This window comes from Caenorhabditis remanei, chromosome X, assembly GCF_010183535.1.
Source record: "Caenorhabditis remanei strain PX506 chromosome X, whole genome shotgun sequence".
In the NCBI taxonomy this organism is placed as follows: Eukaryota; Metazoa; Nematoda; class Chromadorea; order Rhabditida; family Rhabditidae; genus Caenorhabditis; species Caenorhabditis remanei.
In genome coordinates, this window is record NC_071333.1 from 2,568,263 (window position 1) to 2,584,870 (window position 16,608).

The window sequence follows — 16,608 nt, forward strand, 5'->3', positions numbered from 1 at the left end:
TACGTTCGAATAAGGTGCTATAACTCATAATATTATCCAATCCCAGGATTGAGCAGAATGCGGTTTTCGAATGAGACGCGAATAGCAAAAGGCAGATCACCGAAACTGGGATGTGGAAAAACGACACAAAGCGAAAGGTGCAAGGAAATTTCATTTTCAGAAGGCAATCAATTTTTTCTGTAAAAAAATTTTCAAAAATGCCAAAAATTGGCAAAAAAATACATAATTCAAGGTGATATCCTCTAGGCAGAAGGCGGAAAATATATTGAAATGGAGGAATAAAAAAAGTGGTGGAAAAAAAGGAAAAATCAAAAGAAGTAGAAGTCGCGTGTTAGTAGATTGGTTTGTTATGAGTTCAAATGTCTGTCTGATTTCGCAATTGCCGGTCCACGAAACCGAATAACATCTGATAGTTCAAAATATCAACATTGAAGAAAACGCGGCGTCCAAACAGCTATGCATCAATCCTTTTTTTAATTGAGGGCGTAAATGTACATACGGAAAAAGACCAGCTAAAAAGAAAACGTGAAAGAAGCAGAGAGAATTCCAGAATCTGATTGCAATAATCTACGTATTATGAATTTGAATTATTCTGGGAAGACAAGTTTGTTCGACTCCCTTGCAGCGTCCTTCTCTAGCAACAGTATCAATGAACTGAACACAGCATGGGAGTGGGCGTGGCCGCCGCATGAGGAGAGTGAATACAGGCGTGAAAAGTTTGAATTTTTAATAAGAGCAGCAGAAAAATATTCGAGGAATTTCTTTTGCATATTTTTTTTCCCAGCTCGTATCTCTAGACCCCAAGAACGGTTTTTTCTAAAAGTGAGATTAACTGCGATTTCAAATTTTGAGCCCGTCCGGTTAACAATTGATGTTCCAAAACTATGGTTTTCTTAGTTTTATTTCATTAAGTCATAACTTTTTTTGATTCCCGACACAGGTTTTGATTTTTTTTTTTGAAAAATTGAGAAATTATAATTCAGGTTTATGAACTTCAGGAAAAAATTTCGAAAAAATATGGTTTAACATCATAGTGATACACTGTTACTCTTAGAAAAAGAGATATACAGAGGCAGGAAGAAACACATGGAAGAAAAAAGATGGAAAATGATGCGGAGGAATGAAAACATAAATCACACATAAAAAGTACACATCATCCTGTCTGGGAGGAAAAAAGCAGACGTACTAATCAGTGTCAGGTGAGTTGAGAACTAATTGGAAGATATGTGTGCTTGCTTTCTTGTTTTTATATGCATAATTTGAACCTGATCATTCATTTTTGTGGAATACACTTGCACATCACCAACTAATTTGAAAGGAACGAGTAAGAACTCTAGAAAAGATGAATAGAAATAGTAATGTTCAACAATGAGAACAAAATTGATGGTAATCAGTTGAGAAAAACCTGAGTGTTGGAAGAAACGTCATGCCAGTTAAAAAACTGATTAAACTTCCAACAAGAAACCAAAAAAAAGCTCAAAAGAGACGAATTATACTAGGTGCAATTTCAAGGACGCACAACAGACTCTCTCCGTCTCTCACTCTCTCTCTCTCTCTCTCTCGTTTCAAAACCCATCATATGCACACAAATGCGGAAAGAACATTGAAAATGGTTAGCGCAATCGTCTCTGATTTTCTTTGTCTCTCTCTATTTTTATCTGATCATGCTATTAATTTCTTCACGTGACTACTGAACGTCTAGCCACTACAGTCCCTTTTTGTAGCGTTTTCTAACTGTCTGGTCAGTTGAACCCTCAGATGTGGTTAGGTTTCGTTAGAGTAGAAGCAGGAGAACCGAAGGCCATGCGTACGGGGGAAAACAGAAAGAAGCAAAAGTTATGAGTGACTCATGAATGTGTGCATAGAAGAAAACAAAAATGAGCTTTGAAAAAAACTGTAAGATCAAAAGAAAGACTAGTCTGCGGGTTCTTTTCAATGAGTGATTTATTTAAAACTTAAAGACAGATAAGGGCGGGGGGAAACTGTCAAGGTGTGGGAACATCTAGGGGGAAAGGCGATGAGAGGCAACAAAAGAAAAAGGGGGCAAAGTAAAGGAGAAGACAAAATATTAGTGATCAGGAGAAAAAAATGAGGAAAGGAACGGAACGAGGCCCGTTTTATACCAGGAAGTGATAGAGAGATAGTGGGGAAAAGAAGGAGACTTATAGAAGTCCGGAGGGGAATGGTGGTTGATCTCTGAGACCACGGGAGCCTGAGTCATCTAAACAATAGAGTTCTGGAAGGAAAGAAGGAAATGGGGGAAAATGGTTATGAAATATGTACAAGAGAAAAAGAACAGAATTGTATTAAAGCAGTGATAAAGTCGGTTTTAGCCTCTTTAGGGGAAAAGTTGTTTATAGTAAGGAGACGTAGAGAGAAATCATTTAAATAACGGTACGTTCGGATAGTGGAAAGCTTTGCTTGCACAATGCTATGACTCATAATATTATCCAATCCCGGCGTTGAGCAGCATGCGGTTTTTGAATGGGAAGCGGAAAGTGAAAGGTGGAAGAACGGAAGACAATTTTGCCCCGCTCCTTTGCGGCGTCCACGCCCACTTCAAGCAACAGTATTAAAAAGCTGAACGCGAGGGGAGTGGGAAGACGGGGCGAGAAAAACTTGAATTCTTGATAAGAGTAGAAGAAAACTATTCGAAAAATTGCTTTTGCATACGTTTTTCCCCTACTCGTTTTTGGGATAAACTGCGGTTCCAATTTTCGAGCCCGTCCGGTAAATTATTGGAGTTCCATAACAATGGTTTTCTTAGTTTTTCATTCATTCATATCTTTTTTTGATTTCCCAACATTAAGCTTTTTTGTTTTTATTTTACTTTTCTCCGAATTGAATTATTCCGACTAAAATATTCAGGATAGTATTATGAAATTAAAGAACATAATTGGAACATAATTCGGGTTTATAAACTTCTGGAAAATTTTTCGAAATAGTACCCCAACTGACTGATAACACTTGATACTATTTCTGGTCAAAATGATGGACGAGGTGGAGATGGTCAACTTTTCTTGAGTTCCTAGCAGGAAAAGGTTGTCCAGGCAGAAGAGCACAAGGAAAAAGTGACAAATCGAAGAAATCGACCTGAAAAATAATAACTTTTGTATTGACAAAACGTTTATATAGAATCACATTTTGCTTTAAAGAATTTCAGTTATTTTTCTGCTTCTTTCTCTTTTTGATTTGTTTTCCCTCACCGATACTCCATTTAGTTACATGAGTTTTATTGAAAAATATCATTACACTGTTCAAGGTTCTTTTGCGCAACAACAAGACAAGAATTACAATCGCCAGATTCAACCCGATTCCGGGTGCCTTTTTGATGATGTGATGAATCATAATCTTTTGATCTCTTTTGCACTTTCCCCTTTGCTTCCTGATTGATATTGTTTCCTCATCCTCACATTCTTATCCCCCGACATTCCTTCCCCCACATCACTTATTGTTTTCATATATTAAAACTCCTCCCCCTTTTCTATGTATAAAAGCCACTGAGGCTTCGTTATAGATGTGATTGTTCTATGTTCTAATAAAGACGTAACCATCGACAATATGGTGCATCGAGGATTTGAACTCTGATCAACACCGCGTGGCCCCGCACAAAGAGAAGACTTCTCACTCCATCCGGGAGGGCGAGCGACTAACGAAGTTGGACATATGGACATCACCACTACAAGCCAGAATTTCCAGGCACTGGGGAGATTCAATTTATGGACATCACCATCGAGGAACGAAGATCGATTTGCTCAACAACCAAAGGAAAAAGTAGCGAAACTGGACAGAGAATGCAGAAGTCAACGTTGCGATAAAATGGAGAAATCCGCGGACTGGACACATGAGTGACAGTGCCAGAAAAGCGATTCTGGCTGACGATGAAGCTAAAGGAGCCAGTTGGTGTTCGATATTTGGATTGGAAATATCGGACAGGCACACGATGCGAGGATGTGTTCTACAACAGATCAAAAAGGAGCTGAGAGCAAATCGAAGAAAATCGAATTTTTCCTCTGAGAATTACTTGGGAAATTTTTCCTACCGAAGCACGAGACAAAGATTTAAAACGTGCTACTAATTGAAATTGAAAATGGACATCTCCAGTTTCAGTCAACTTGAGAAATGGTGCATGGCACAACGAATGTGCCGAAAAATCAACCATCGAAGACGTAACTCCCAAATTTTGCTGCTGGGAGCCTCTCTCTTATGAGTCTATACATCCAACGTCAAACGAGAGAACAGGAATCGAAACCTGGTAACCGATACTTGATCGATTGACAAAACGAGCTATCAGACCGATACGACCGACAACGAGCAGACCTGAGTCACTGAGAAGAGCGAAACCGAGGGAAAAGCAGGGATGGAAGCCAACGGCAAATCAGATCGAACTCAGACCGAAATCCATCAACCTAGGCCAAGTCAATTGCCGAGCCGGGAGTCAACCCGATTCCGGGTGCCTTTTTGATGATGTGATGAATCATAATCTTTTGATCTCTTTTGCACTTTCCCCTTTGCTTCCTGATTGATATTGTTTCCTCATCCTCACATTCTTATCCCCCGACATTCCTTCCCCCACATCACTTATTGTTTTCATATATTAAAACTCCTCCCCCCTTTTCTATGTATAAAAGCCACTGAGGCTTCGTTATAGATGTGATTGTTCTATGTTCTAATAAAGACGTAACCATCGACAATACAGATTTTGCCATGCACACGTAAGCAACATGAAATGGCAAATCATATGAACCTAAATTGGTTCTTTGCACCCTACACATGTATAGCCTGGTTATTATCTGTTAGAAACAAGTACTCGAGTTATTACTCTAACTGTGTGAAAAAGGCAGAATGGGTGACCAAATTCGCGCATTTTGTTGCATCTGGAATATATATATAGATTCAGAAGTAAATAGAATGTTTGGTTTATTGAAAAAAATAAATACGGAATTACATATGCGCTGGGGAGGATGAACATGAGAAGGGGACAAACATAAAATAGGCAAGATATTTATTGGCCATAGTGATAAAGGTCCGGCATCAACTTCTTGGCGGCGATCGATTTCTCGGTGGTGAAGCTCGCAACTGATATATCTCCTTCGTTGTCTTCCAGCTGATTGTTTGTAACTACAAAAATCTATTATTGTTTTTTAAAATCACAGTAACTCGAATGTTGTGAGATTCTAAATTGTTTCTAAAATCATCCTGTATTAGTTTATAATTTTAGAAGATTTCAGAACAAGAAGTGAATAAATAAACGGTCTTCAAACTACCGAGTGGTCGGAACCCCTATTATCTAACCAAAAGACAAATTTTTCCACGAGCAATACATTGGCAAGGGAAGTTCATGGCGAGTTGAGTTGAAGTTTTACTATAAATCAGACTTGCAAAATTCAAGGCCGGCCCGGTCCGGTTTTGGCCCGGATTTGAATTTTTGAACTTTTTTCACTACAATTTTTGTCCAAAAATTTATTTTCTGAAAATTTTTCATATTTTTCCTCAAGTTAATTTTTCAAAAACCTTCGAAACCTACAAAAAATTATTTTAAAGAGATATTTTTCAAAAAAAAATCGGAAAATTTTCGAAAAAAAAATTGAATTTTTTTCAGTTCTGAACTTCCGGGCCCTAGAAAGGGCTGGTAAAAAATTTTCAAGGCCCGGCCCGGCTTCAAAAAATGACCATTTTTTTTCCTAATTTTTTATCGAAATTTTTTCAATTTTTTATCGAAAATGTGACCATTTTTTACTATTTTTCAGATTTTCTTCTAATTCTGAATCATAGTCGAAAATTTGACTTTTTCGCGAAAAAATTCAAAAAATTCGAAAAAATTTGAAAATTTGACTTTCGCGCCAATTTGCCCGGGCCTTGATTTTGCCGACAAGGCCCGGGCCGGGCCTTGACAACTATGGTATCCTGAGATTTACCTAAGGTACTAAATGAGGTTCTGTTAATTAGAATGCTCACATAAAACGTTTTTACGAAAGAAAACGTGAAAACTCACAGAGACTCCCAAAATTGAAATATGCGCGATCGTCAAATAGAAAATTAGAATTTTAAAAAATTAGTAGAACGGGGACCTTTATATCATTAAAAAGTCTGAATACAGCGAAAAATATGAATCACAACGGGAAGAAGACCATCATGAAGGTAACTGATGACTATCCATAGTCCTCAGCGTCCTTTTGTACTGACTGCGGAGGGGGAGGAGTCTCTCTCCCTTCTCTTTGTTCTGGTATCGGCCGCAGTCTTCGCGGTAAGGTTTGGCTTGCCGCCGTTTACCTGTCATGAGATGAAAGGCCATCGGGTCTCTTTTGAAATTGCCTGCCGGCGGAACACGTTTTTATATAATACGCTACAGAATACGGATGGCCTCTTTTTTTTTCTCAGCATAAAAGGTCTCTGATGTCATGGATAGTCACCAGTTACCTTCATGATGATGTTCTTCCCGGTGTGTTTCATGATCTTGCCGTTTCTGTGTCTTCAGATAAATACACTAAAACGCAAAAACAATGAAGACGAAAAATCGTTCTGTTCAGAGTTTTTGTATCATAGTTGTTGTGATTTTTTTTCATTCAATCCAAATAAAACAATATTTCTAATTTTGTATCGGATCTTTTTGGTACAAAAATAATAAGGAACTTTTTTCGGGTCTGAAATTGATTACTGATAATAGGAGGGAGCAAAAAACAATTTATTGACAATGCATTGAAGGAATTTTGAATTGAGGGTGATTGATATAATTGAAAAATAACAAAAACAACAGAAACAACAATTAAGGTGGGTAATTAAGATTATTTAATTGGTTTCCATAAAATCCAGGCTAACAGTTGACTTGTAACGAATCACTTTATCTTCTTTGTTCAAAATGAATTCTTCAACTGGGACTTTATAGAGTATTTCGACTATTCTGAAAAGCTTATAAGATAATCTTGTTTTTATGAAAATAAGTTAACCTCAGTCTCCAATGAAGAAAAAATCAAGCGGCCAGGCCAATTAAAGCAAAATGCATCAGAATTCTTGTATCCAAATCATAAGGTTTTGAATTCAGAATTTTGGTGACTCTGCAAACAAACGGATTTTTTTTACTTACAAATAAAAAACTCACTTGGTTTTCATTGTACGACATTTCCTTCTTGGTGAGGCATGTTCAATATACTTTTTACAATCTTCACTCAAATCAAAGTCCTCCTTTTTTTCTTTCATTTCAAGGATAATAAATTTAATTATTTCATCGAGGTTTGTAGCTTTGGAACTGTGAAGTCTTTTTCGTTGGCTGTAAAGTGTTTTCCTTATTTTTATTTTGGAAACTTGAGAAGTTAATGTCATACCTCTGTTGTGGAGAGCGGGCTTCTGGTGCATTGCTTTTCGAAGTCGATGGTTGGGTCTCGACTGGTTTTCTCAAAACAATGTTCTCTCCCTCTTGCTTGTCATTCGGACTCTCGGAGCACTCCACTACATTCTCCCCTCTTTGAACTCGAATCTCCACATTTCTGAAATGCAAAAATTGTGATTATAGAACTAAATAAAGATTGAGACACACTCAACCCTCCACAAACACTACAGTGACCTGAGTTCAACCTAAAATACTAATAAGGTTCTGTTTGTCAGAATGCTTACACAAAAAGTTTTTCCAAAAAAAAAACGTGAAAATTCACCGAATCCCAGCATTGAAATATAAACTTACCATGACAGTGATAATCGAATAGAAAATTAGAATTTTGAAAAAAATAGGAAAACAGGGACCTCGATTCCGATACAAGGTCGAATACAGTAAAACAAAATGAATCACATCACGAAGAAGATCATCATGAAGGTAACTGATGACTATCCATAGTCCTGAGCGTCCTTTTATACTGCGGAGGGAGGGGGTGGGGAGGAGTCTTTTCCCCTTCTCTTTGTTCTGGTTGCCGAAAATGTGTCGGCTGCCGTCCTTGCGGGCAGTTGTCGCTTGCCGCCAGTAACCCTGTCTAAAGGCCATCGAGTCTCTTTTGAAATTCCTGGCCGGTGGAACACGTTTTTATATAATACGCAACAGAATACGGAGGGACTCTTTCTTTTTCTCACAAGGGAATGACCCTGAGTGAAACGCGAGTTTCTCAACGATGTTTTCACCAAAGATGGGCATTAGACACTATATGTTTAAGTGGCAACAAACTCGTTTCCAGCGAATCGCAAACATTTTTCATTTTTTCAAATTTTTTTGATTGGTTCACTTTTAGACACTGTAACTTTGTTCAATTTAAAGGTTTTTATAAAATTCAAAGTGTTATAAAAAGGATGAAGATGTGGGCTACAAAAAAGCTAACTGGAGCTTTTTACCAAAACTGAAACCTGGAAAGATACAAGCCAAAACGTGAAAAAAATTTTAGGCCACATCAATGTGAAAACATGCACCTGTTTTTTCCCATTTTTCTTTCGGACAATGTTTTTGATTTTTTCCCCTGACAATTCCAATAATGAAACAAACAATTTTCCCAGCTTTGGTCACAACCTCATTTTACGTACTTTTCTTTAAAATACATTTTACTCACTACCTCAGATTATGTGTAGTTTAGTTTGTGGTCTGCCATTGTTGTCTCTATCTCCCTTTCCCCTAAAGCCCCTCTTGATTGTTTTTGAATTTGAATGACCAATAATCATGTTTACAATTCTGAGCAGACCAGAGTGACCTTTTGCCATCAAACAAACTCGCTCGAAAACATTCGAAACATGTTTTCGCAATTTGTTTTGTAAGGTCATCTGCCACAGCTGCCTCGCGTACACTATCTCACTCTTGAAAGAGAAAAGTATCTAATTTCATTAGACTGGGTGCGATACTGGAGAATCATACCTGGTTCTACAACAAAAATGGAACTTTGGGGAACATTAACCGGTCACTGGGTATTGGGATAAGATTTAACAGTCTGCTTTCAATTATTTTCAGCCACATGAGTTCAGGAGCTGAATCAATATCTTCTCAGCATGAACTTTCTGAAAATGTGTAATTCGTGAAATGGTCTGCCAGTCGATACCAATTCCGAATTGACTCCACAAAACTACAGTTTAATTAATTAATTAAAAAGAATGGAAACTGTTAAAGCGATGAACCGACAAAAGTTATTTCAAATTAAACAAAATTTATAAAATAAGCCTAAATCAATGACAATTGGAGCTTCATTTGCATTCACTAAGTTTGCCGATCTCATTTGTTCCTCTATTCCTAGGTGCGAAAAGGCTTGACAAATGGAAAAACCAAGCATTCCCATAACTTCTTCTCAACATGCTTTTTGGACAGCTTACCGGGTTTGATCAGTTTTTGAAGGCGGTTTAAACCTTAAAATGACCTTAAAAGGCCTTGCTTCGCTGCTCCGAGACAGACTCTCATAATGGTTGCTGGAAAAAGAACATTGATATATGTGAATACCTACAATATCAATAGAACTTACGATTTAATACAATAGTAATAAAAATTACAAATTCACGAGGGAACTTGCAACATTTATTAGCTAAATAACGAGAAACACACAAGAAACGCAAACGCGCTCGAAAACATTCGAAACAAGGAAAAATCTAACACACCGAAACAAAAAGAAGCGAGAAAATGGTATAAATTATATCAAAACCGAGTTTTGATATAAGCTAAAATCTAAAACGCGCAACACAAACCAAAACACAATTTCTTGCAGAAATATTCAATTTGTTTCAAGCCAAACGGCTAAAACCCACAATAAAACAAGAAAACTATAATAATTTGGTATAAAAACCAAAGAAAGAGGTATAAACAAACTAACGAGATTAACGGAGCACCTAACGTGCCTCCGCCAGCGCCCAAGAGTGCCGAAATTCTCCATTTTGAAACCGAAATTGACAAAACAGCTGCGAGAAATGCGCGCGCGCCCGTAGGTCAAACACGGCACACAGTGACATACGGAGTGAGTCTAGAAACTCAAGCGACTTTAAAGAATAGTTTAGAAGAGCACACGGTGCCAACCGTACACAATTAAAGTTTTCTTATATACTGAGGCATTAATTCTGGAATACCAGTAATGACGACACATCTAACTTTGTAGGGTCCCGAAACAAACATTAGCCTTGACGCCAGCAAGATTTCTCTGGCGTTCATCTTAAAAAATATTTTGTGATGTGTTTGCTGGAAAATTCAATCGGAATCCAGCCTTCTTTGTCAATTTCTGAAAATCTGGCAATCGAGACATGTAAAAATTATCTGAAAATCTGGAAAAATATGATTTGTGGCCATAAGAATATGGGAACAACGTTTTTTTTCTAAAATTTCGCATTTTCCTCTCGATATTTTGAGTTGTATTGAACCTAGAGTTTTGAAATTTGGTACAATTATGTAACTAGGGATGGCGGAGGTGACTAAAAAACAAATTTCAAATTTGAGATGATGCTTTCGAGTTATACTCAAAGAACCGTCTAAAAGTGAACAAAAAACGGTGTTTCCCATTTTCTCGCCCAAAACTTTCACCGCCTGTAACTCGCTCAGTTTTGAGAAATTCCTGGATCCGAAAAAAGGAAATGCGTAGAAAAAATCTCTATCGAACAATTTAAAATTCATCATAATTTCAGCTAGAAAAATTTTCATGAAACCGGATTTTCGTGGCTTTCGTGGTTTTCGGTTCATTGAATCGCTCTGAATTTTCGACACCAATCTAAACTTTTCGAGATTTATTGGAACCAAAAAGTCCGATCAAAAAAATTTGGAACTGGACCATTTTCTGGAGAAACTTGAATCTCCAATGACTTTTTTTGAATACACGGACCACTCCGTCACTGTATGTGTCATTGAACAGCTACAAAGAGTGCCCCTCATTTTTATGCCCTCTATGCTTGCGTTCTTGTGGCGCAGTGGTAGAGGGCGGGGGTGCGAATCCAACTGTTTTTTTTTTGTTGTTTTTTTTTTGCATGAACTCTTTAAAATATCAGACTGCCTGCCCCGCCTTAGACGGTTCATCCGGCTGGTCTCTCCTCATTTTCGTGCCCAACTTTTTTGAAATGTGCCAGCATGGCCGAATTGTTTATAGCGGCGGTAATTGTCTAGAGCAGGACTAGGCAAATTATTTGAATTCTTGTTTTAAAGGTTTGATATCTTTGGTGAAATTTGACCAATCTGTGAACTGAAAACGTGGTCAAATAATTGGTTTGAAGTACGTAAGTTCGGTTATGCTCGCTGACTCAGTTATTCTTCTCTTCCAAAAACCGTTGCGAACAGTTCCTCAGACATACACCACTTGTCTTTAAAATACATAAGAATGATTTTGAAAGAAAGATTGTGAAAGATTTGGATTTGTTGATTGAAAACGGCAAAAAATATGTCACTAAAAACGTTTTATTTGAAAAGTAGAAAAACAATTGGAAAAAGAAGACATACAACAGAGAGTATATCTTGTCATCATAAAAACCAGTAAAATAGAACAGACCAAATTAAACTTTTAACAGTTCCGACTCTCCGTGCTCCTCTATCATCTACGATCGAATACACTCCCAGATTTGATCCGTGTTCCTGTCGATCTTGAGTCATCTGATTTCCAAACGAATTGATGACAACATATTGTTGATATTCCATCTCTGGACGTGATAATCCTCATGCAGTGTTTTGACACGAATCCGTCTTCCTTCCAGAATTTTTTTGAAAAAGTGTGACGTCGCAGTCAATCGAACGCATGTGAAATATCTCGCTTGCGACGTTTCCAACCGTTCCTGGAGTCATTTCAGCCTCTCTCTGATCTCGTAGTTCTCCGTTTGCCCAACTTTGATTCCTCGAAACGTCGGAAGTCGTTCCAAATCCTTCAGTTTTCTCTCTATCTCACCTTTTTGCTCAGCGTTGAGTGCATTTCTTCTGAAATAATGTAAATTTACTAATCAACTAAATTTGTGATGTGTTTGCTGGGAATCTCAATCGCAATCCCATAACTAAAAAGTGTCTAAAAAGTGTACTGACCATGACCATGATAATCAAGTCAAAAATTAGAATTTTGCAAAGATAGTATAACGGGGACTTTTATACCAATAAAAAGTCTGAATACAGTTGCAAAATATGAATCACAACGTGAAGAAGATCATCATGAAGGTAACTGATGACTATCCATAGTCCTCAGCGTCCTTTTATACCACGGAAGGGGAGGAGTCCCCCCTTTCTCTTTGCTCTGCTGTCAGGTGCCGTCTTTACGGAAAGGTGTCGCTTGCCTCCTTTCACCTGCCGTGAGATGAAAGGCCATCGGGTCTTGTTTGAAATTCCCCGGCCGGCGGAGCTAGTTTTTTTATGACACGCAACAGTAATGGGAGGGACTCTTCCTTTTTCCGTTATCATAACTTTGTGCTAATTTTTTTTCAAATCTGTAACAACTATTCCTGATGATCTTCTTCTCGGCGCGATTCATGATCCAAAAATACAAGAAAAAACTTAATCTTTCTGTTCAAAGTTTTCTGCCATGTGCTTATTTTTTCTTTTAAATCAAATATAATCATATTTCAGACTTTGTATCAGAATTGTATCGGAAAGGTTTTCCTTTGTATTTTCATTTTTTCACATAAATTTTTCTATTTTTGGACTGTTGGGACGAGTTTCCAATATCAGTGTAAAGCAATGTCGTTGGCACAGTAACACAGTAACTACAAGAATCTTAATGGAACGGTCTCCGTTTAGCTACAGTGCTGTGCAAAAGTATATATACGAAGTTTGACCGTTTTCAGTTGAAATTGTCCATCTTTGAGAGAGTAATTCTACATAATTGTCACGCCAAATAGGGTTTTAGTGAATCATGCAGATCAAAAGTAGAGATTCATTTTTGTAGTTGACTTTTTTTTTGTACGGTCACTCCCTAAAGAGTTCTGGTCATTTTATAATGACAGCTCAAAGACCACTCAATTTTACACGGAAATGGGAGGTAGAACTTACTTTGACGATATGTAACTCTCAAGGAAATGTCCGTACAAAAATTAAGATCTATGTACCTTTGTTCTGTATTGATCACATCCAGCAATGAAGTTTTGTATTGGAAATCTGCCAAAAGTTGTGTTATTGTTTTTATTAGTTCAAAAAGTCGAATAAATCTTTTGACCCTCACTTTAAGCTCCGCCCCCACCACACACCCCTCTCTTCTTTTCCTCACTTGCAACACCAATTTTGTTAGCTGCTGCCCCCTTCTTGTTTCATACCAAACTGTCTGCTGTCCCTCTTTTCCATTTTTTAAACTTGTCTTACTCTTTGAAACTATCTGTATTCAACAGACTTGCTGCCGAAAAAATTTATTTTCGGTTTTTTGGGTTTTTCGGGGGTATTTAGACAAAAAGTTTTTTTATTTTCGGCCTTCGCAAAGCGGAAGAAAAAAGTTCCGTTTTTTTGTTTTGCGAAAAAAACGTTGTTTTTTTCGTTTTTGGAAAAAAAGAAGGAACTTTAAACCGAAAAAATAGGGAAAATTGAAAAAACTTCAAATTTTCGCTTTCATGATTTCTGTAATATGCTAAATTCAGGCATTTTTCTCGTTTATCATCACTTATTTTTCGATTTTTAAGTGAATCAAAATTTTCCGTTTGGTCGGATTTCTCATTTTTTCGGATTTCTGTAGACCGACGAAAATTTTTTCTTTTTTAAGTTTTATTTCCGAACGACGAAAATAGCAATATTTTTTGTGTTTAATTATTTTCGGCGGCAACCATGTACCAAGTATTTTATTACATGCGTAAAATATAAATATATTTCCTTTCAGAAATCATACTGACATGCCCAGAAGCGCCATTAAAACGATTGGTTCTGCAAATGCTCTCGAGGATTTGAAGAAGGAATTGAAGAAATTGAAAGCTCAAGTCACTATCGAGAAGATGAAAGGACGCCGAGCGAAAGCGGAGCATAAGAAGAAATTTGAGAAATTAGAGAATGAAAAATGGCTTATCGATTATGAAATCATACAGATGTATTGGGATCATGAAGAGCAATACGAAAATGTGCACAATAAGTTGGCGAAAACGAGAGCTAAGCTGAAGGAGAAGCAAATCAAATTGGAAATTTTGTCTGCCAAGAAGGATTATAGGAAGACGATTCAAAACCTGGAAAAACGAAACAAACAACTGGAGAAGGCTCTGAATAATGGTCTTGAAGTAAAACCATGGAAATAGTGCGCTGTTTGTTTTACCGAATTCAAAGAAACAGGAGATAAAGTCCCAAAAATTTTGAGTTAGTTTATTCTCTTTAATATTTCTGAATTTAAACATATTTTTCTAGAGTGCGGTCATACATACTGCTGGGGATGCATTAAGCAATTGGCAACGTCGGACTACATTCAGTGTCCTTTGGACGAGACCATCTTCATCTTCACTGTGGAGTACGACATCGATGATGTTGTTAAGAACTTCAAAGCTTTGTATGTGAATTGCGACCGATAATTTTTGTTAATATGCTTTCACGTTATGAATCTCGTTGATGTTGTTGAATAAATTAAAGATAATTCCTTAAACACGCGTTGCGACCGCGCTTGCTTTCGCAGTGAGAGAAAAGTCATCATCGACACCGAGAAAGAAGACAGTGCGAAAAATTTTTCGGACGAAAATTTTTTGGACAGTTTTCAAAAAAACCGTTCGAAAATTTTTTAGGAATATCTGCGTAAATTTTCAAAAATTAGTAACGAAAAAAGTTTTTTTCGATTTTTCTTACTTACAGTTTTCATACCAAATTGAAGATTTTTGGCTCCGACAACCTTTTTTCAGCCAGTTTTCGCGAATTTCTTGAATTTTTCGGTTTTTCGGTCAAAAATTTTCGAAATAAAAAGTTTTTCGATTTTTTGGTACGAAGTATTTGAAAAAAGAAGTTTTTCAAACAATTTTCGGACGGAGGTGCAAGACCATACTGCGAAGTTTGCGCAAGCAATGTCCATCTGTGTGTCTATCAGTTTCCCAATTTCCATATAATCTTATGGAAAATCATCGTGATACAAAACTCTACAAAAACTATGTTTTTTTCAATTTTAGAACTAGAACCTTGACGTGTGACTAATATGCAATTAGTATTTTCACCAAAAACGTGAAAAAAGTTCACGTTCTACCAGACAAAATGAACAAAAAGCAGTAATTAGCAGTAACAATTGAAGCAGTAACAATTGAAAAACCTGAAACTCAATGAAATCCTAATCTAGCAAAGTTTTGCAGCAAAATACCATTTTTGAAAAACTTACCATTGTGAAAGACTTTTCAATATACTACTGGCTCCACTGAAAACGTTGAATTTCTACCCTTCATTCTGTAAAATTCACTACCCTCTCATTCCAGACAATACTTGTGTTTTAAATTAACTTTGCTCACTATCTCAGATTGTTAAGTAGTTTAGTGTGTTGTCTGCCCCTGTTCTCTCTGCTTTCTGAGGATTACAATATCTTCCTTCTTCCTCTCCCTTTGCCTTTATGACGTGGTACCGCGTCCGACCCGCCGCAACCCGAATACCGCCTTGCCGCCCGACACCGAGTCCCCGCCTACCACCTGTGTGTGTATAGAAGACGGTTAACAGGTATCTGGTTAGGAACCCCTTAGGTTAGGAATTGCTGAGGGGTGACTGTTATTAGAAATGGTAGAAAACCAAAAATAGGAATTTTTTTAATGTTAAGAGGCGTTGTCTGTAAGATTAGGATTCCTCTTGGCACAGTTGCAAAAAGTTGTTTCAATCCAAACTCTTTTCACAGCATATGTACCCCTATGGTAGTGATTTACAAAAAATATGTCACCAGTCCCCTATGACGTCATCATAGGAAAATATGCTCAATAATTGACTTTTCACCCAAAAATTCACAAAAATTTAAATTTTCCAGATAACCTTACGAAACTTTTGGTTCGTGTTAGGAGTGTTTTTGACTACCTTTACACAAATTTTCAGCCCTCCAGACATACCAGAAACCGTTCAAGTGAATTTCACATTCATGTTTTTTCAACTTTTCTCAAAAAATCCCTCTAGAAGCCATAAAATTTTAAATCGTATTCATATTCCCCGCAAAGTGTTCTATTAAATCCAATGAAAATCATCAAAAAGTAGGGGGACCATTTTGAGATATTTCGATTTTTTCAAAAATCACATAAGGGTCTCCCCTTATGAAAAAAATTTTTTCACGAAAAATTCGAAAAAAAAATTTGTTCCGAAAACAATCAGAATATTGATAAAACACATGAAATAAATCAATTTCAAGATTTTACACCTCAGAAATTGGTTTGAACAGATTTCGTATTTTTCTTCATCAAAATTTTTTTCTATTTTTTGAGGTTTTCATCAATAATTTGTACAGAAGCCATAAAATTTCACCTGATGTACTAAATTTCCGCAATATTTAACATACGATCCAATTAAAATCATCAGAAAACAAGGGGACCATTCTGAGATATTTTCATTTATTTCGAAAATCACATAAGGGTCCCCCCCATGGAAAAAATTTTTTATCGAAAAAATAATTCGACATTATTTTGATGCAAAAACGTTCAGAGCTTTTTTACAAACGGTTTTGTTATATTTTATCAAAGCTCTGAACGTTTTTGCATCAAAATAATGTCGAATTATTTTTTCGATAAAAAATTTTTCCATGGGGGGGACCCTTATGTGATTTTCGAAATAAATAAAAATATCTCAGAATGGTCCCCTTG

General features: G+C 36.8%; 1 protein-coding gene and 1 pseudogene across 2 annotated transcripts; one reads left to right on the forward strand and one right to left on the reverse strand.

The window, feature by feature from the left end:
• Positions 1 to 6,970: 6,970 nt before the first annotated feature.
• Positions 6,971 to 11,560, reverse strand: GCK72_022513 (annotated as a pseudogene). Its single transcript has 4 exons — positions 11,415 to 11,560; positions 7,323 to 7,484; positions 7,100 to 7,267; positions 6,971 to 7,055 (listed from the first exon to the last, which is right to left on the reverse strand). Coding segments are annotated over exons 1-4 (561 nt in total).
• A 2,156-nt stretch (positions 11,561 to 13,716) lies between these two features.
• Positions 13,717 to 14,109, forward strand: GCK72_022514 (uncharacterized protein; the record flags this gene model as incomplete). The annotated part of the gene is made up of 1 exon (XM_003096509.2): positions 13,717 to 14,109. One exon carries the CDS (start codon positions 13,717 to 13,719, stop codon positions 14,107 to 14,109), a length of 393 nt encoding a protein of 130 aa, XP_003096557.2.
• Between the last annotated feature and the right edge of the window lie 2,499 nt (positions 14,110 to 16,608).